The sequence below is a fragment of the Malaya genurostris genome, chromosome 1 (genome assembly GCF_030247185.1).
Source record: "Malaya genurostris strain Urasoe2022 chromosome 1, Malgen_1.1, whole genome shotgun sequence".
Taxonomy (NCBI): Eukaryota; Metazoa; Arthropoda; class Insecta; order Diptera; family Culicidae; genus Malaya; species Malaya genurostris.
Genome location: NC_080570.1, coordinates 23,791,030 through 23,812,181, shown reverse-complemented (window position 1 = coordinate 23,812,181; position 21,152 = coordinate 23,791,030). Strand labels below are relative to the sequence as shown.

At 36.7% G+C, this 21,152-nt stretch overlaps 1 protein-coding gene across 1 annotated transcript in view; it reads right to left on the bottom strand.

The window, feature by feature from the left end:
* Positions 1-1,140: 1,140 nt before the first annotated feature.
* The window catches only part of LOC131434954 (acyl-CoA Delta-9 desaturase-like), a 52,657-nt gene continuing 32,645 nt past the window's right edge, over positions 1,141-21,152 (bottom strand). The window contains exons 4-6 of the mRNA XM_058602301.1: positions 2,185-2,521; positions 1,941-2,126; positions 1,141-1,877 (exon numbers count right to left, since the gene is read on the bottom strand). Coding sequence (XP_058458284.1) covers positions 1,487-1,877; positions 1,941-2,126; positions 2,185-2,521 — 914 coding nt within the window. The 3' untranslated portion in view covers positions 1,141-1,486. The remainder of the gene's footprint in view (positions 1,878-1,940; positions 2,127-2,184; positions 2,522-21,152) is intronic.

Below are 21,152 nucleotides of genomic sequence, written 5' to 3'. Positions count from 1 at the left end.
GAAAGATCAGCATTTCGTCCAGTATGTAGTTAAAAACAGACACTCTAAACACAACAAAACCTTCCGATTTCTCAGTGATCAAATTTCAAATAACTTGCATACTCATAGGCGCATTTGACTGGTTTGATTGTCAACGATGCAAAATAAATTATACCACTAACTTCCCTCTCAGCAGGCGGTTCTATTTTGTTGGTCGTTGAACGCTTATTGAACGACATACTGCACGAAATATTCGATCAGTTTGCTGGAACGGTTTGTAGTTGTTTTTTTCTCTTGCAAAAATAGTGTTAAATCTGAGTGTTACCTTCATATAGAAAGAAAATTCGTTGTTATTCTACGTGAAGTAGAAGTAGTGTGCAGGTATGTAGTGTTAGTTTGAGAAAATAAGTGGAAAAAACTTCTGAAATTCTCCAGTAAAACTAGTCCAACGGGGCTCCAACTCCTCCATATTAAAAATGGCTCAACAATGGACCTCTGTCTGTCGGGTTTGTTGAACGAAAAAAAATGGCATTCGGCTCAACGGTCTGCCGTGTTGGCCTCCCGTTGAACGATTAATTGGACTTTCCTTGGACCAATGATCCAACGTATTGGGCCAACGAAGGACCACCGCTGAACGTTTTTTTTCTAAGAGGGGACTGAGGTCTATTGTTGAGCCATTTTTAAGACCCGTTGGGTTAGTTTCACTAGATTTCGGATGTTACTTTTATTTAAATAACGAATGCATAACCGTTGAATACTTCTACTGCGCGTACTTTGGATATAATAATAACAATATTCTTTTTGATTTGTGGTGGGCCCAACAATTTTCAATTTTAGAAAAACAATATCAAACCATTCCAACAAACTGAACGAACATATAATTATAGGTCTGATTAAAAAGATTAAAATAAGCTTAAATGATTTCCGAAAAATATAACAAATAAGAGAATTTTCATAAGGATTGTTGTCAATGTCGATTGCGAGCTATTTTGAAATTTGATTTAGAAAAGAAATTAGTAGATGCTGATCATAAGTTCCAAATTCAATGTTCTCAACAAGGGTGTAACTTATCCACATATGGAGATCAAACCATCGAATTCAAAACGATTTGATTGAACAATCGCATTTTGGGTAAGTCATCGAAATAAAAAAAATGGAACGTCGAAATGGTTTATTCTTTATTAACTAATTATTCTATGTCAAACCTCCTTGTGCGACTTTTTGTAATGGAATTTCTTGACTGTTGCAAAAAAGTCCTACTAGTGAATAAATATAACTTCATTTAAACTACGCTTCCTTTCTGATATTCCAACATTAATAATTTAAACTAAATGCTAAGCAGAAAAGTGCCTGACAAAAAGAACAATCGCGAAGAGTCTTTCTAGTGAAACCTATCGTTCTAAGTAAAAAATACTTTTGATAAGGCAAAAACAAAACTGAATAATGAAACAGTCCACTCCGGGGTCTCTTGGTGCCGTACACTAGTATAAAGATTGTGTTCACTTATTCACAAGTCCTTTCGATTGCTGACGGTGGCTTCCTTCCGGTCCGTCTCGTCCATATCCGCATCGTCCCAACCCCACACCATATTTTCGTTGTCGTGATCCAGGTTGTTAATGTATTCCACCATCTGCTCTCGTAACCGTTGCTCACTGTACGGATGGGATCCGTCACCGGTTCGCAGTACTCGCTTTTTGATCATATCATCCGAGACCGACTTCAGGTCGTACGCCCAGCCGATCCACGCAAAGAAGTCGATTACAGCCGTTGTGAAGTTCGTACTGTATTTGCCCAATTCCGACGTTTTGTAGTCCCACGGGAACACATGGTGATAGTTGTGCCAGCCTTCTCCGACAGCTGCAATCGCTACGAAGGTGCTATTGGTGGGAGATATTTTCCTATAATGATGACAGAGAAGTTAGTATCCATTGAATATGGGATCTTTCGAGATGAATACTGACCTATCGTACGGTTTAGTTCCCCAGATATGTGCAGCACTGTTGACCAACCAAGTTCCGTTCAGGGATAGCACATAACGGAAGATCGCAACCACGTACCAAGAGTTCGACAATGTCTCGTCCAAGTAGTGATGTGCCAAAAAGGTCGGAATTACAAAACACAGCAGTGGCATCAAGACAGCGTAGTATCTGTAAAACAACATGTTTTTTTTCGTTTCATTTAGTTCAATTCAATTTGTCAGCTTACTTCTTTTGGAACATCACGATCGCATCCTTTTCCAAATCACTCATATCGACGGCTTTTCCCTTCTCCCGCACATCCGGATGCTTCTTGACCATCAACCAACCGATGTGGGAGAAGAAGAATCCTCGCTGGGCATTATGCGGGTCGGCATCCGTATCGGTGAACTTATGGTGCACGCGGTGATCCCGAGTCCACTCGTAGATACTGTTCTGGAAGGCGAGCGTCTGGGACAGCATCAAAATCAGCCGCAACGGCCACTTGGCCTTGTAGGAACGGTGCGACCACAGCCGGTGTGCCCCAGCGGTGATACCGAAGGCTCCAAACATACCAAGTCCAAGGGCTGCAAAAAAAAAATAAACGAATAGGATGCGTTCAGTTAAGATCTGTAGTTGGACAAAAGTTGTATGAAATTTTAAAGGTAAATGAAATTTATTTCCAGAAATGAATAAAAAATAATCAGATTTCACAAACTCCGATTTGGATTAATCTTTGAACAAATTTTAAGTGTAGAAAAGCTTTGGTTTTGTACGGATGGAGAGACCGATTCGACTCAAAACTGGTAGGAACTTTCTTCAAATTGTTGATAATCAAAAAATATCATTTAAATCGCTCTTGAAAACTCGATTTTTGCATGAAGCAAACGACATTTTCAACTTTCGTAACTTAGTGATTCAAACAAATTTTGTTCTTTGATTACGAAACTTTTATTTCATCTCTGTTACCAAGTTCTAAACAATGGGTTCGACAAAAAAATTGTTTTTTCGAGCTGTTTATGATATCTGTATGAAACTGTATTAAACCCAGGAAATGTGTACAAAATCTGTGTTCTGTATAAAATCTGTATGTGCATGTAAAAATCTGTATAAATGGCATTTCTGTTTATAGACGCCAGAGTTCTGTCAGTTCAGAGTAGTTACACTTATGATCACCCTTTGGATTCAGCACACCTTTATAATGTGTAATTTTATTTGGTGTGAACTTTGCAATACAGAAATAAGCAACTTGCGGTTTGCCGAGATTTCTGACAGCGTGTTAGCTTCTGCCCGAATTCGGCGAGACGCTTTCCATCTAAAGTCATTTGCTGATTTTGAATCGCATCACGTGGCCATTTTTTGAACAGAGATGCCAGGTAAAAATTGCAAAAGTCTATGAACCCAAAAAAAATGTTTGCGAACTATCATTTCTCTATAAAATATCTAAATTTTGACGAAAGTCTGCGAAAAACTCGATTCTCAAAAATCTGCAAAAAAGTTTTTATAAGAAATCTGCAGATTTGCAGACAAATCCACAGGCCTGGAATATCTGTTCTTGAGAGACTGGAATGTGTTTGAAATTGTTTGAAATATTATAATTTTCACCGGCGGTCAACAAATATTGCGATGCGACAAAATGCCGCAAAGATAGCGAAACTGTCATTCGCATCGATTCAACCCCTTCGGCACCACAAACCAGAGAAATATTTTTTTAAATTGATCGTTAAATGACATTGTTTCTATTGCCATAAAAATTAAACAACGATACTTTGTATTAATCAATACCTTTGCCCTCAAAACCTCGTGCTTCACTCGAAACATTATTAGTATTAACTATGAAAAATTGTAAATTGTCTACTCTAAAAATTCAGTCATCTTTGACAGATACATACTTGTTGCTTCTAGTGGACAAACAAATAATTATTGTCGCTAGAGAATATTACCATTTAAATCTGTAATTGCCTTTAATCCACCAGACAATTTATTTCTCTATTCGCTCTGATACTTGATATAAAAGTGCTGTAAACTTCAATACAATAGACAGAAAAGGGGTTAAAACAACTGTCCAACTAGCGTTGTCAGATCATTTTTCCAAATATCTGTATTCAGCGGAAAAATCTATCTGTATCATATCGGTATCAGAATCTCGTCAACATAAGTTCACGGAAATGTCACCAAAGTTCATTTTGTGAGCAAAAAAAAGGTCTCGTAGCAACCTTTTCTCCTGTCTATCTATGCTATCAACGAAAATCGGTATTTATCTGTACGATCCGTGAATAATCGGTATTTTGGGAGTACATATCTGTATTGCGGTATAGAGGTCAAATATCTGCATAAATACCGATAAATCGGTATACCTGGCAACGTTGTGTCCAACTCCTGAAAGAGATGCCAGATATAATTTTCACGTCTGCATACTAGAAATCCTCCAATGCAAGTGTTAAATTTTATAAGTATGACGAAAGAAAAAAAAAGAAGCCCAACGCAATTTTAAAAGTCAGTAAATTCTACGATTGTATATAAAAGTTTCAAAAATATGTAAAAAGTCTCCAAAATTGCAGAGTCTGCCTACAAAAGAAATCGGCAAATTTACATACAAATCTGCAACCTGGCACCTGTGATTCTGACGCTCATTATATCGCTATTCTGCGGCGATTACGTCGCATTCTATGCCTTACTTAAAACCACAATATTTCGATATTTCGTGAAAAGATAGACAGAGAAGATTAAATGCCCTATGTGGCCTAAGTGAAATTAAAAACCGAGTATCTATTGAAAATGCTATGAATATTTAGGCTCTGGTGCTGAGAACATTTACAGCAACTTTTCTCTCGCACACTAATATTAGTACGAAATTAACATGTCATTCACATCAGGGCTGCCAGGCTAAATATTCAATTTTTGCACTCAAACTGCTTCAATGACAGTGAAAAAGATCATTTTAAGCTATCAAAAATAAAATTCAAGTAAACGAAATTCAAAATATCTCTATTTAGCATTTGAGAATAAATGAATATGCGGGTCAATAAATATCTGCAGTGTTTGTTGCAGTTTGGAAATTTAAAGATTATTCAGCAAATGAGGCATCACCGATTGACAATTACTGAGCTCATTTGTATATGTGTACTGAGTGAACCGGACTGTGTAAATAATTTCCCCGCAGAAGTCAAATCAATTATAAAATGCGCAGTACATTTAATACTTTACTTTCACTACTTACTTACCGATAAAGGCATCGAGGAGCTCTTGGTTTGTGTTTTTCTTTTTTTTTACATATTTTGAGTTCATATAAGTATTATTAAAACACTCACTTTCTCTAATCCTGGCTTTTGTATTCATGAATTCACATGAACTGGTAATTCATGATTTATTTTTGAGTGTTTCGGCCGAGCTACCAGGAAAGCTTTTCGCAGACAATTTTGCGTGCTTGCCAAAATTTTCCGCAACTATACATTTTGCCGAGACAATCACCGAGCACTCGGTAAATTTTCCGCCGAGATTCAGCAATAAAATTGTACAAAGTTCCATTTTCGTTATGCCGAACTCGAAAATCGATTTTATCCGTATACATATTTCCATCTTACTACAGATCGGAAGTATTTCTTTTCCTAACCCTCAGATCTGTTACCAGTTGGGGTTGTAAATCGTAAAATAAAAACAAAATGATACTATGAAACTGTACCAAAATAAGCGCATACGCATAGTATTGCAAATCGCAAAATAATTTAGCATTTCTTCGAGTAATCCCAGAACCTATCGTATCTAATACCAGTGTCAAACCTTGGTGGCGCTTTACTGAAGAAATCAACTGAAGCGTCTTGTGCAAAAGACTCGCAAAAACTCGAGGAATCATAACTAGCTTACAGTGTTTTTATGATTCTACCCCACCAGTTTCGGGCAAATGTAGCCGGCGCTATTCCAATATTTCTGATTTTAATAATAATAATGAAATGCAAATGTATTTCCGGGGGTAATAAACTGAAAAACAGGACAAGAAAATCCTCGAAATTTTATTCCAAAAACTGAGGGTGATGTGAAGTTCAAGCAGCCTGTTTTCCAAGTATAAACAGCTTGAGATGGAACAAAATCTTCTCAACAAACTTGTATAGCACGAACGCTAGCCTGTGTCCAGTACGATTGAATACAACGTTGCCAAAAGTTATGTTCTTTTTATGATTGATCCTGATTTTATTACGATGCTTCTTTCGGTAAGAGTTGCCTCATTATCGAGTCCGGTCAGACGCAATTTCGTCGAGTTGTATCAATAATTTCTAGAAACCTGTTGATTTTGATATGATGTTCGGTCGGTTATGGTTGTAAAAATGGAGACGACATTCTTTTCGGCCCCCAGACGGCATTCTTATGTGAAGTTGACCATAAAATCAAGAGTCCACCAAGAATTTGGATCTGGTTTCCTATCGAATCCGATTGAATGAACTTGACCAATCAGAGGCGGCTGAATAAAAATAGAATTTCCTATATGGTTGCCATGTTTTGTTTTTCGTATTTTGTTTTGCTTTAATTTAAATCAAAATCCCGGGAAAACATTCAGATTCCTCCGTCGATCTATTTTCAAATCAATCCCTCAAGCTACACGTTTTTTTAATTCGAGCATCCAGTGTTGCCTAGATATTTTCATGAAATAAACTGAAAGAATGAATTTAAAATTCGATTCAAAGATGAAACGAGACCATAAAGAGGCCGTTTTGCCGAAAGTAATTTCTCCGAAAGATATTTTGAGGTTCTCTGTTATCACAATACATGCCGATTTAAAACCCTTTTATTTACAAACAAAAAATATTTAGCAATATCATGTTATTTTGTTTATACGCGTAAAAAAAATAAACATGCATCCACAAGCCGAACCTAGAAACCGTGCAAACTGGCAATCGAACCAATTCCGGATAGGAAAATTCGAATCACGGAGCTTCGAATCGAATGTTTGTATGAAACGGCGCAACCAGGTCGGTGCGAGTGATTGTTTTGTGGTCTGGAAAATATGCGACGTTTGTCGGTTTCAATAAAAAAAAAGTTTCACAACAAACGACGTGCACTGCTAGAACATTCGTTACAAACTTTTCCTTAGCAACCGACAAGCACTGTTCAGCGTCATACGGGAGAAATTGTCACATAGTCGCTTTTGTGTCTGGCATACTAAATTCGGTACGTATGAATGAATAAACTCTCAGCTGTTCCATTACTTCTTTTATTTACCTATTGGTCGCCTGTTAGCTGATCCCAAATTTTCCGAATCCGGTCGTATCCAGCTATGGGATCGACCGGGACTAATGAGCCCATTTCCATGCAGTGCATTACACCCAATTGCGTCAATCGAACATTTTACCCGTTGAATTTTAGGGAACGGTCAATGGTGAACTTCAATTCATATTAACTGATCGCGTGACGGCCATTCATCACTCACGGAGCATGTGCGTCAAACGGACCCGAAAATTACCAATGTGATTTATGGATGATGAGTTCTAAGTGATCAATTTCGCGAATGAAGCACATGACGTCCGAATGAATGCGATTTCGTGCAAATAAACGAATACTGAATCTGTCATCTAATGATCATTTGAATCAGGCAGTTTTGCCGAAGAACCAAAACTAATTAAATCCACATGTCAAATGCAATAAAGTTTTGCACGCTCGAATATTAATCAGTTCCACAACTATACTTAACATAATCAAGTTTACAGGCGTTCCCAAACTACAACATGTTTTCCCAACCTTCAAATGGCTTGTTCTAGTTTTTATGGCCCGTATAATGTAACAGACGGTTAGTGACCATTGAACAATGGTCACGATAACAATACGAGTGGACAAAAAATGCTTCACTCCGAGTAATAAAAATCATATCATAAATTTGCTTCGCTCTTTTCATTTTTCGACATGAGGGCTTAAAATTATTCTTAACACAAAACTGATCTGCGAGAGATTGTCCTGTGTTATACAGATTTTTTAAACAAATTCGTAAGAAAATATTTCAAAATATTCACATTTAAAAAATCTTACGGAGTTCGATAAAAAAAACCGAATATAACCAATAATACGAAAAATACCGAAGGTTCCGCGATTTTTTTCAAAAACGTCTATCGACTTAACGAATTCTGTAAACTTCATTACCGAACTAGTCGGTGTTGGAACATATTACTGAAATCTGTAGTCATATTTACCGAAAGTGTTGTACTTGAAAAAACATTTCATTTTCCTGCGGAAAAAGTTGTTAGTCTCAGTGCAAACTAAAGTTGTCAAACTCAATCTATAAAAGTGCGTAAATTTAAAATTGTGCGCGTTAAAATGGATGACATCATACGACGCATGAAAGATCAGGGGTTATACTATCTAAGTTAGCTAGGTATGAAACTACATATATGAATGAGTCTGTATTATTTATTTTACAGGCAGAAGACGAATTACCAAACGAAGAATTCCCCCCTACACTGTTTGTACGAGGCTCCGTTTTGCAGGATTCAAACGATTGCACAATATGCATTGGAATGCACAGAAATCCTGTTCTGCTAGAGTTGAGAACAGCCTTCAGAATATTAATGGTAGTGTTGTACTGGGAATAGATGCTCTTGGCATTTTTTAATCAGTTTAAAAAAATCATGTTTAAAGTATATTTAATATATGTACAAACAAAAACAGATATATTTTACAGAGCGATTCGGTATATTTGACGTTCATTTCAACTGGAATGTTCGGTAACATTTTACAGCTTCTCTTTTTTCTAACTACAGATTTAATTGTATTATTTACAGAGCACTTCGGTACATTTGACGTGTAATATGACACTTACTTTTACTGAAATGTTCGGTAATCATGGAAGCACAGCTATCTTCGAAATTAATTCGGTAAGCACTTTTTTACTGAAATCATTACCGAACCGATTTAGCTGTTGAAATTTAGGTAAAAAAAGTACCGAGTTCTGTAATATAGTTTTAAGTGTGTTCTGTTTACAGTTAAATGAGGAATATTGAAATGAAAAATCGGCAGATGAAATGAAATTGTAATTAGCTTTTTTGCTATGATAACATATGTCAAACTACGTTTTAATATAGATATCAATTTTAGCTATATTTGCATCATACTTTTAATCAACACGTTTGTTACTAGAAATTGTTGGTTAGAGCCTATTAAATAGGACAATTTGAAAAATTCATTGAAATTTGGTCTGCTTTTATATATATGATTGTAATTTATCGTACATTTTATATGTTATAATTTTCAACGTTGAATGGCGTTTATCTTTGAGCACTAAGTTAGCAATGTAAGTATATTCATAAAAACTGTTGTTAATAATTTAAATTACTTATTGTTTTTCGTATCACGTTCCACGTCAATGAGTATAGACAAACTTAAATTTTGAAGGAAGAAACAACAGTGAAATCGTTTAAAACGACTTATTGCCCTGAAGTGCAGTGATTATTCGAAACAAAAAGGCGGGTGGGTAATGTCAAGTATAGTACTGGAGGACGAGAATACCAACCAAACTGACACTAGTTTTTACTCTTTCGAACATCAATAATCGTTCGTATTAGTTGATTAATTGTGAAATTTTTGCAACTTCTACTGCTTCGCTAAAGTATGACTTATTGACGACAAGCATAAAAAAGTAAAACAATATAGCAAACAATGTTATAGTTGTTTCTTCTGGTAGATTTAGATACTCAGTAGAGGAAAGCTTCGCATAGTTCTTAGGGAATATCTTTATGGTTCTAAAGAGTAACGATTTGTGAAATCTATTCGATGTTTACAACAGTTGAGTACTCTTTGTCGCCATTAATTTATTTACACCCGAGTCACAATTCTAGACATTCAGGCACTGGAACTAAATTAAAGAACTTAATTTGGTACGTGGAGCTGACTCCGAATTCATCCGCAAAATTCAGGCTCGGAATCCAGATCAAGAATAAGTTAAAAGTTCACGAGTTTAGTTCTAGAATTCTGGAACTGAACTAATTTTCATAATCCGTATCAGAATTTCCAAAATCTAGTTCCAGAACCCAAGTTCCGTATTAAATTCTGGCATGCAGGCTCTAAACTCTGAACCTAAATTTTGGAAATGAGCTGAGCTGAGCTGAGCTGAAGTAGATCGCCCGTAGTTGCACTTCGTGATTGACCAAATGAGTGGAAATGTACAATGAACCAAGAAAATGAATTGGAGAAGCAAATCATTTCTCCACGAGCATCACGGGATAGGAGATTGGTTAGTAGGGAGGGAAAGAGATCCGGATGTGTTTTGGTAAACAATATGATCTCAACAAAACCTGATTTTCGATACTCAGAAGAAATATAATAAGTAAGAAAAATATAAAATATCTCCAAGGAACGATCTCACCAGTATCCCTTTTCTCCTGCTCACTCTGCTGTCAATAACGAAAGATGAAACAAGACCACCGAAAGAATAAAATAAAAACACTCGCGAATGGGTCCGCTGCAGACCAACCCTAGACCTTCAGCCTGAATGACACGATCGACTTGTAAACTTTCACACATTCCATAGAAATCCGACAACACCGACAATGACATGCATACGGCGCTTCGATCGGTTAACAGGTTAACATCGTTGAATTTTCTGGCGGTAAATTCTCAGTTTCCGCAGACCCTGTCAGCTTGGAGCGAAATCAATCTTCAGTTCAGCAACGCCATCGCACGGTGTCACATTCAACATATCATGCCAATTGTATGGGTGCGCAGTGCTGTTGTTTTGGCGCGCACGAATTTGACATTTCTCTTCCCTACTTCTGTGTACGAGATCCGATGCGAACTCGCCTGAGGGCGCCATGCTCGCAAAAAATGTTGTTGCCAATGATTTGTTCAGGAAATGTGAGAGCTGGATATCTTGTTAATATGATGTCTTTGGTTTCCACCACTTGAGCATCTTTAGTTTCACGGATCAATATTATTCAATAAATAGCACTCTCACTACTAAACACACACTTGCTACACCTGCACTATCACTCAAACTAACTATTTCAACTTAATTTTTAACTTTACGTATCAAACAACACATTGAAATAATACTTTTTTGAGAGCAGCACCAGGATACCGCATCGCTCTCGCAGTGATGCCAACTCTCCCTCTGAACCTAAATTTTGGAAATGAATTCTGAAACTGAATTTATTAATTAGATTCGGAAACTGAATTTTGACTCAGAAGTCAATTCCAAAATTCTGGTTCGGAGTTCAAATCTAGAATTTTGTTCCAAAATCCATAACTAGAATTCATATCTGAATCAAAATTATGGATACAAATTCCGAACCTAAATTAAAGGACTACTTTGCACAGTTCGAAAAAATCTGGTGTTTTTACATTTTATAAGATGCACTTAATTTAACATTTAACATAATTGTATTTCACGCAAATTTATATTCAAGATCATGTAAAATTGTGTGATTTGAAAAATACAATGCTTGAAATCGAGAGGGGGAGTTTTAAGGGTTCTCCATGAAGCTTTTAGGAGCTGCTACACATGTTTGCTAATACAATAGAGTTGTGTATAATAGTTCAAGTGAAGTTGACAATTTTTATAGCGTTTAAAGTTATTTTGCGAGCAATACCAATAGATTTCTCTAGCGATTTTGAAGGATGCAATTCAATAATAAAAGTGTCAGCATTATTCCATTGAAATATTTGTGGATATCTGCATAAATCATAAACTTATTGTTGATTGGAAATGTTAGTTTTTGATGCAATTTTTTGGAATTTACGAGGATTTTTTTCAATGAAAAAACAGTGTCAATGAAGCTCATTGAAAGCTCTCGAATACTTACAACGAGGCTGGTCCATGTGGCGCGGAACAACGTGCCGTGAATGGTATCAAGCCACGTTCCAAGCGTTGAAAAAATTTGCAGAAACATTCCAAGTTACACAGGAAGCAACGTCAAAACACTTCGAAGCCAAGGATTTAGAAGCAAGAAAACGTCGTATCAAAGCTGGCGACAAAAAATGTCTCAATAAAAAAAAACTAGTTATGCCATGATTGTTCCTGGCACTAAGCACTTCGTTTTTGTGCTAAGGCATTTAATGGATGCTGAAAACACAGGCCATCGCTATTAATCGCAATTCGCGTTCAAACCTAACACTAAAGTCAAACGGTCACAATACAAAGAAAAACACTATAAAGTCATTCTTCAGCAGGGCAAACCTCGACTTCACGCCGCAGAAGTTGTGAAAAATACTTGGAAATGTTGAAATGAAGGATCCGTACTCTTCGGAAGATGCGCTATCTAACTGTTCCTTGTTCCGATCAATTACATGTGGTCTTCCGATAAGCACAATTCAGTTCCCACCCGTCTTTTTAGTATCAATAAAATCTATAGCCATGCAATTGCACCGTATATTCACGAATTTTTTGTAAATTCGGTTGAAACCGTAAATCAAGTTTCACATCGAAATGTAGTCCAAAAGTCGACTGTATTTTTTTACAGCCTCATTTCTGCTAAAGTTCTAATTACTAACGCTGGGGTGAGTGGGCTAAAAGACAAAAAAAGAAACAGCCAACTGTCCACTGCGTGATATATTTTTTTCAACAAGAACTTTTTAACTCGTCTCTCCGGTTGCTATTCTTAGCATTACATGCTAATCCTTCTGTCAATCAATCAAACTTAAACCAGATTGGGCAAGGCGAACAGCTTTACGATCATTGCCGAAAGTTGTGCCTGCCGGAGACCAACGGATCGCGAAAAAAAGATCACACAATAGATGTAAAAGATGGACACTGAATTTAGAGCGATGGCCCGGGGTTGGGTGGAACATTATTCCGTCCCTTATCCTCTTTCCCCTGTGAAGAACGACGCGTTTGACACCAAAGCCAGATCGCCATTCCATATGAATTTATTACGTTCAAAGATGGTTAATGTAAACGAATGATTAATTACCGGTACTGATTTTTAATTTTTAAACACTTGTTTTTCTTCACAGTTTCAATCATGTACTCTATACTCAGTGCTAACAAGAGTTTAAACGTAAACGTAGAAAACGGCTCTGTAACTAATAGAAGAGAAAGTAAACAAAGAGAATTAGAAAAATTCTCCACTAATATTTTCATAAAAAAAAATATTTATAATACTTTTCAGTGCATCTTGAATAAAAACGAAAAATTTTATTCGAGCAGAAAATAGCTAAATTGTATTGAACCAAACTCAGAAGATTTTTTCCGTTTTTCGCATTGTCGCTTTTAAGCGATGGCTTGAAAGTTTAAGCCCTCGTGACCTTGTAATTCTGGAACCGGAAGTCGGATCCGGATAAAATTCACCGGTTTTTTATGACTCTATGACTCTGATAAATTTTAATTTGAGAAACAGTTATTTATCACCATATTCCGGTACTTCCGGAACCGGAAAATGGGACTGGTGTAATTGAAGTGAGATTATTTGCTCACCAGCTAACAAGATCTACATACTAGAGAAATTTATGAACAATTTTCAAGGAAATTGATTATTTACGAAAAATACCCTCAAAATCATTGATACCCACTAATCACTCCATAATTCCGAAATTTTATATAACAATCTAAGAGCCACCTCTGAGAAAAGAAACTTAGTTTTATCCTTCCGCTGAACGAAGATGGTTGTGAAACTGGGCTTGCGATCAGCTTGAAGAAGACGCCGATTTTTGCCAAAAAATCATCTTCTCGGATGAGGCACATTTTCATCTCGGCGGGTATGTTAATAAGCAAAATTGTCCCATCTGGGGGACGGAAAAGCCGAACGTTATACTGGAGAAGCCGATGCATACTCAGAGAGTGACGGTTTGGTGCGGATTTTGGTCTGACGGCATCATTGGGCCATTTTTCTTCGAAAATGAGGCAGGAGCCGCCGCCACGGTCAATGGCGAGCGCTACCGTGCCATGATTGGCGATTGGTTCTTCCCGTCACTTGAAGAGGAAGACTTGGACACCATTTGGTTCCAACAAGACGGCGCTCCGTGGCACACAGCCAACGTCACGATCGATCTTCTGCGCACAGTCTTCGAAGATCGAATTATCAGTCGAAATTCGGATGTCGTTTGGCCGCCTCGGAGCTGTGATTTGATGCCGTTAGACTATTATCTTTGGGGGGCTGTCAAAGATAAGTGTTATGTGGACAAGCCAGAGACAATTTAAGCCTTGAAGGACAACATTCGTGCAGATATAGCTGAAATAAAGCTGCATACAATCGAAAATGTACTAAAAAACTGGACCGACCGTATGGCGTACTGCAAGGCCAGCCGAGACAGCCATTTGAATAAAATTATATACCACAATCAACCGGAAGGATTGTACTATAATATGAGAAAATAAATTTTGAAATCGGAAGAACCGTTTGTGTTTTATTGCATGTTTAAAAAAAAAGTTACATGGCGGACCCTGTATATTTACTTTTTTGCGCATATCCCCCTTCAATTCCGGGAGTGGAAGTCGGATTTTTTTAAACATCAGAAACTTGGTATGGGATTACAAGACTTTCCATGTGAGTCTAAGTTTGTGAGAATCGGTTCAGATATTTCATATAAAATTTAGAATATAGAACAAGCATACAAACATTTTTTTATATTATAGAGCTTTTAATCTTAAGGTGTAAGAGCAAATTCAGCATCTAGAAGTTATATATGGAAGATCTACCTTATGATCAAAAAAGGACCGGAATTTTCATTTTAAAATTCCCGAGCTCGTCCAATCGGTAAACTTTTATTCTCTCAATGTTGGCAACACTTTTATACACGTTCTGTCAAATTTTGACGCATATCGTACGATTAGTTTTTGTTTGGCGTCTATACAAAGAAGTTGAAATATTTTCGTGTGGCGATTTTTATAATGGATGAAAATTTAGAACAACGTGCGTGCATCAAATTTTGTGTTGCAAATGGATTTAGGTGTTCCAAAACGTTGAAAATCTTAGAAAAGGCCTTTGGTGAATCGTGTCTAGGAGGCATACGAGTGGTATAAACGCTTCAAAGGTGGTCGTACAAGATTGGATCATGATGAGATCCCTGGCCGCCCAACAACATCTGTTACTGAAGAAAACATTGAATCGGCGAAGCAAATCGTGTTGTTCTGTACCGATTAGAGGTTAATCGGTTATTTACCTAAAGTTTGGGTGACACCCAAATTTTTTTCCCTGCCTAATTTTGGGTGACTCATACAAATTTTTCAACAATGAGCGATTTCTCCTCCAAAAAAACTCAATTTTCAATGCGTTTTTTTTGCAAAGAGAAGCTTTGTGATTATGAAAAATAACGGAAACTGCTTGACACGAAACGTTATCCAACATTTAGGGAAAGAAGGGTCAGAGAGGGAGATAAAGGTTTTTTTTGCGAGGTGCTAAACCATTTGGACCTCCATCGACGCTCATTTCCTATTAAATTTTATAATGTTTTATATTCAGCGCATTGATAGATGTGCAGAAAATTCGAAAAACACTGATACAAGCAGCTGATGACGCTGCGATCTCTGAGGTAAGCCTTAAATCTGTCAATCTACAATCTAGTCATCATGGAAGGGAACGGCGCAGTAGTGAAATTGATTGGTAACCAACTTTATTTTTATTTGCTTCTCGCTAAAGGTTTTGAAGGCAGCGGTTTAATCAAAAGAGTGCACCTAAGTAAAACCGAGATATGCAATGTTCGTAACTGCGAATATTTCTCCTTCCTAACACGTCCAACGGTGCCGGGTGAAAGTTCCTTTTTGCTCGATCAGTCAAGACCGACCTGTAACTTTGTATACATTAGGTCGAAAGGTGATGGCTAGAAATTTGACGTAGTTCGAATATTTCAAAATATCCTTTAACTAAAACATTATGTACAATTTCTTTTACATGGTGGTGGATTTAAAGCGACAAAATCAAGATTGAAACTTATCTCAAATATTATGATTTTTGCACAATTTATCAATTATTGATTGGGTCAAAAATTTGGCAATATAACAGTCAACTTATTGAGATGCTCATAAAATTACCCACCTTTTAACAAACGGATGCTGAAGCGATTAGTTGGAAGCTTTCTTTGAGGGATGACAAATGCAAATAATAACTTGAAAGATGATGATATAAAGACCACTCAATCAAAAGTGAACAGCGCAGAGGATGCAGTTGAACGTTGATGCACGAGGTAGAAAGTGAAAACAAATGCAGAAAGGTATTGCAAAACCTGACAGTAAATATAAAATAGTCATGAAGAAAGTGCAACCAAAGATATTTGTATTATATAGCCCGTAGTGTAGCCCGTCAAATAAAATTATCACAACTACCTACAGGTAAAACTGCAAGTCCCATACCTCATCTGTGTTTGATCTTTAATAGCTAATCCAACAAATTGTTTATAAGTTTGACAAAAGATAAGGATTGCCACAATATCGCGTAGCTTCAAAGCTAAGCAGAGTACAATTTCTCATGACCTTCTCAAGGTCGCTTCCGGTTATTTGTAGATGCAATGTCTGCCAACTGTTTACAGCATGTGCACTAGAGTGGGACAAAAAATTGATATCAGCTCTACTAAACTTTTCGTGTTCCTTTTGGGTCCCATAAGCATCATGCAAAATTTTAGCCCGATCGGATAAACTATATTTTCGCGCCCACGGTTTAAAGTTTGTATGGGATTTAGTATGGAGAAATTCACTTTTAACAAAAAAATCGGCTGGAGATCAACCTATGAACTCTAAACATCAGTCCATGTGTTATTTTCGTAGAAAATTTATCGAGGAAGAAAACTTTAGAAGACAGCAAAACAATACGACATTTGTAGAAAAAGTTATTAAAGGAAAAACGACTCAAGGTCCGAACAATGGCTCACTCCTTAATATATCTAGCACCACTGCTGCTAGTGGTGGTTATATTATTGTGCTTTCTTTTAGTATGCTATAATGGTTGATTTTTGTTGTTTGATGTCTTCACAAAAGTTTCTCAGCTGAGTATGAGGATTATTTTTAAGTGACAAGTCATGTTCCAAAACTCACTGGAAAGACACAAAAAAGTCTAACTTTTTAATTTGAAGAAATAGGTTTTTGGAATCTTCTACAATATTTTAGATAAAATCAAATCCAAAAACTTTGCGGAATATATAAACTCTCTATCTCTTATAGTTTAGAAGATATAGATATAGAAGACTTTACATGACTTTTTGTGTCTTTACTGGAAGGTTTGGAGCATGGTTTGTCACTTGAAAATAATCTTTATACTCTGCTGAGTAACTATCGTGAAGACATCAAACAAAACGGAGAAAACGTTATAGCACATTAAAGAGAAGTCACATCATGTTACTTTCACTAGCAACAGTGGTGCTAGATATATTAAGGAATGAGCCATTGTTCAGACCTTGTGTCGGTTTTTCTTTAATAATTTTTTCTACAAATGTTAGATTGTTTTGCGAAACAATCATACAAACATTTTTTTATATTATAGAGCTTTTAATCTTAAGGTGTAAGAGCAAATTCAGCATCTAGAAGTTATATATGGAAGATCTACCTTATGATCAAAAAAGGACCGGAATTTTCATTTTAAAATTCCCGAGCTCGTCCAATCGGTAAACTTTTATTCTCTCAATGTTGGCAACACTTTTATACACGTTCTGTCAAATTTTGACGCATATCGTACGATTAGTTTTTGTTTGGCGTCTATACAAAGAAGTTGAAATATTTTCGTGTGGCGATTTTTATAATGGATGAAAATTTAGAACAACGTGCGTGCATCAAATTTTGTGTTGCAAATGGATTTAGGTGTTCCAAAACGTTGAAAATCTTAGAAAAGGCCTTTGGTGAATCGTGTCTAGGAGGCATACGAGTGGTATAAACGCTTCAAAGGTGGTCGTACAAGATTGGATCATGATGAGATCCCTGGCCGCCCAACAACATCTGTTACTGAAGAAAACATTGAATCGGCGAAGCAAATCGTGTTGTTCTGTACCGATTAGAGGTTAATCGGTTATTTACCTAAAGTTTGGGTGACACCCAAATTTTTTTCCCTGCCTAATTTTGGGTGACTCATACAAATTTTTCAACAATGAGCGATTTCTCCTCCAAAAAAACTCAATTTTCAATGCGTTTTTTTTGCAAAGAGAAGCTTTGTGATTATGAAAAATGACGGAAACTGCTTGACGCGAAACGTTATCCAACATTTAGGGAAAGAAGGGTCAGAGAGGGAGATAAAGGTTTTTTTTGCGAGGTGCTAAACCATTTGGACCTCCATCGACGCTCATTTCCTATTAAATTTTATAATGTTTTATATTCAGCGCATTGATAGATGTGCAGAAAATTCGAAAAACACTGATACAAGCAGCTGATGACGCTGCGATCTCTGAGGTAAGCCTTAAATCTGTCAATCTACAATCTAGTCATGGAAGGGAACGGCGCAGTAGTGAAATTGATTGGTAACCAACTTTATTTTTATTTGCTTCTCGCTAAAGGTTTTGAAGGCAGCGGTTTAATCAAAAGAGTGCACCTAAGTAAAACCGAGATATGCAATGTTCGTAACTGCGAATATTTCTCCTTCCTAACACGTCCAACGGTGCCGGGTGAAAGTTCCTTTTTGCTCGATCAGTCAAGACCGACCTGTAACTTTGTATACATTAGGTCGAAAGGTGATGGCTAGAAATTTGACGTAGTTCGAATATTTCAAAATATCCTTTAACTAAAACATTATGTACAATTTCTTTTACATGGTGGTGGATTTAAAGCGACAAAATCAAGATTGAAACTTATCTCAAATATTATGATTTTTGCACAATTTATCAATTATTGATTGGGTCAAAAATTTGGCAATATAACAGTCAACTTATTGAGATGCTCATAAAATTACCCACCTTTTAACAAACGGATGCTGAAGCGATTAGTTGGAAGCTTTCTTTGAGGGATGACAAATGCAAATAATAACTTGAAAGATGATGATATAAAGACCACTCAATCAAAAGTGAACAGCGCAGAGGATGCAGTTGAACGTTGATGCACGAGGTAGAAAGTGTAAACAAATGCAGAAAGGTATTGCAAAACCTGACAGTAAATATAAAATAGTCATGAAGAAAGTGCAACCAAAGATATTTGTATTATATAGCCCGTAGTGTAGCCCGTCAAATAAAATTATCACAACTACCTACAGGTAAAACTGCAAGTCCCATACCTCATCTGTGTTTGATCTTTAATAGCTAATCCAACAAATTGTTTATAAGTTTGACAAAAGATAAGGATTGCCACAATATCGCGTAGCTTCAAAGCTAAGCAGAGTACAATTTCTCATGACCTTCTCAAGGTCGCTTCCGGTTATTTGTAGATGCAATGTCTGCCAACTGTTTACAGCATGTGCACTAGAGTGGGACAAAAAATTGATATCAGCTCTACTAAACTTTTCGTGTTCCTTTTGGGTCCCATAAGCATCATGCAAAATTTTAGCCCGATCGGATAAACTATATTTTCGCGCCCACGGTTTAAAGTTTGTATGGGATTTAGTATGGAGAAATTCACTTTTAACAAAAAAAATCGGCTGGAGATCAACCTATGAACTCTAAAAATCAGTCCATGTGTTATTTTCGTAGAAAATTTATCGAGGAAGAAAACTTTAGAAGACAGCAAAACAATACGACATTTGTAGAAAAAGTTATTAAAGGAAAAACGACTCAAGGTCCGAACAATGGCTCACTCCTTAATATATCTAGCACCACTGCTGCTAGTGGTGGTTATATTATTGTGCTTTCTTTTAGTATGCTATAATGGTTGATTTTTGTTGTTTGATGTCTTCACAAAAGTTTCTCAGCTGAGTATGAGGATTATTTTTAAGTGACAAGTCATGTTCCAAAACTCACTGGAAAGACACAAAAAAGTCTAACTTTTTAATTTGAAGAAATAGGTTTTTGGAATCTTCTACAATATTTTAGATAAAATCAAATCCAAAAACTTTGCGGAATATATAAACTCTCTATCTCTTATAGTTTAGAAGATATAGATATAGAAGACTTTACATGACTTTTTGTGTCTTTACTGGAAGGTTTGGAGCATGGTTTGTCACTTGAAAATAATCTTTATACTCTGCTGAGTAACTATCGTGAAGACATCAAACAAAACGGAGAAAACGTTATAGCACATTAAAGAGAAGTCACATCATGTTACTTTCACTAGCAACAGTGGTGCTAGATATATTAAGGAATGAGATATTGTTCAGACCTTGTGTCAGTTTTTCTTTAATAATTTTTTCTACAAATGTTAGATTGTTTTGCGGTCTTCTAAAGTTTTCTTCTTCGTTGAATTTCCTACGAAAATATCTTATGCGCTGATTTTTAGAGTTCATAGGTTGATCTCCAGCCGATTTTTTTGTTAAAAGTGAATTTCTCCATACTAAATCCCATACAAACTTTAAACCGTAGGCGCGAAAATATAGTTTATCCGATCGGGCTAAAATTTTGCATGGTGCTTTAGGGACCCAAAAGGAAAACGAAAAGTTTGGTGGAGCGAGAAAATAAACATTTTCATCTTTTTCCCATACAACCTTGTCCCACCCTAATGTGCACCCACAGCAACGATAAGTATTACTCATTAGTTCTCACACAACATCGGAATGATGCAACAACGCATAGCCACGTGCTGAAAATATGCATTCGATTCTCCAATAGGAATAGTTCTAATCACTACTATACCGACGAGCTTTAGGCTGGCGATTAGAGAAAAAAAACTACTTTCCATTAGCGAGCCACGTCGAATTGGATACGCAACCTTGCAAAGAAATTGCGGTTTGATTGGTTATTTGCATGCCGCAAGTTATTCCAATCAGGTCTCGTCATCAGCCTACTTGGTGCTTTATGGAGATGAATTGTCAGGTGGTCGAGCCGCTAGAATGGTTTGTTTATGAAACTGCAGCTGTCATCCCGCTACGGCGAGAAAATACGAATAGCAAGCCGGTCGAAAAATAATGGAAAAATGATCGAAACGTAATAGTTTGTACCTAGATGGAGATTGCGTAAACCTACGGTTTATATTGACACAGATATTTCCGGAACCTAATCGAAAAACTTGCTCAAACGCGTGGGGTTGATGTCCGAAAATTAACCTTGCCTCTGGGGTAAGACGCCGGCGCCGCAGCTTAATCGGAACAAGGGCTATGCGGAACAGAAAACAGCCCGCAAAGGGCAAAATTGAAGAGTTGTTGGGTTGAAACTCATTTATGTAAATAAATACAAGCGAGTTAGTCGTTAAGGTCGTTTGTCGATATCTAGTTATTAGGATCTCGTTTCATTAATCAGGTAATCTACTTCTGA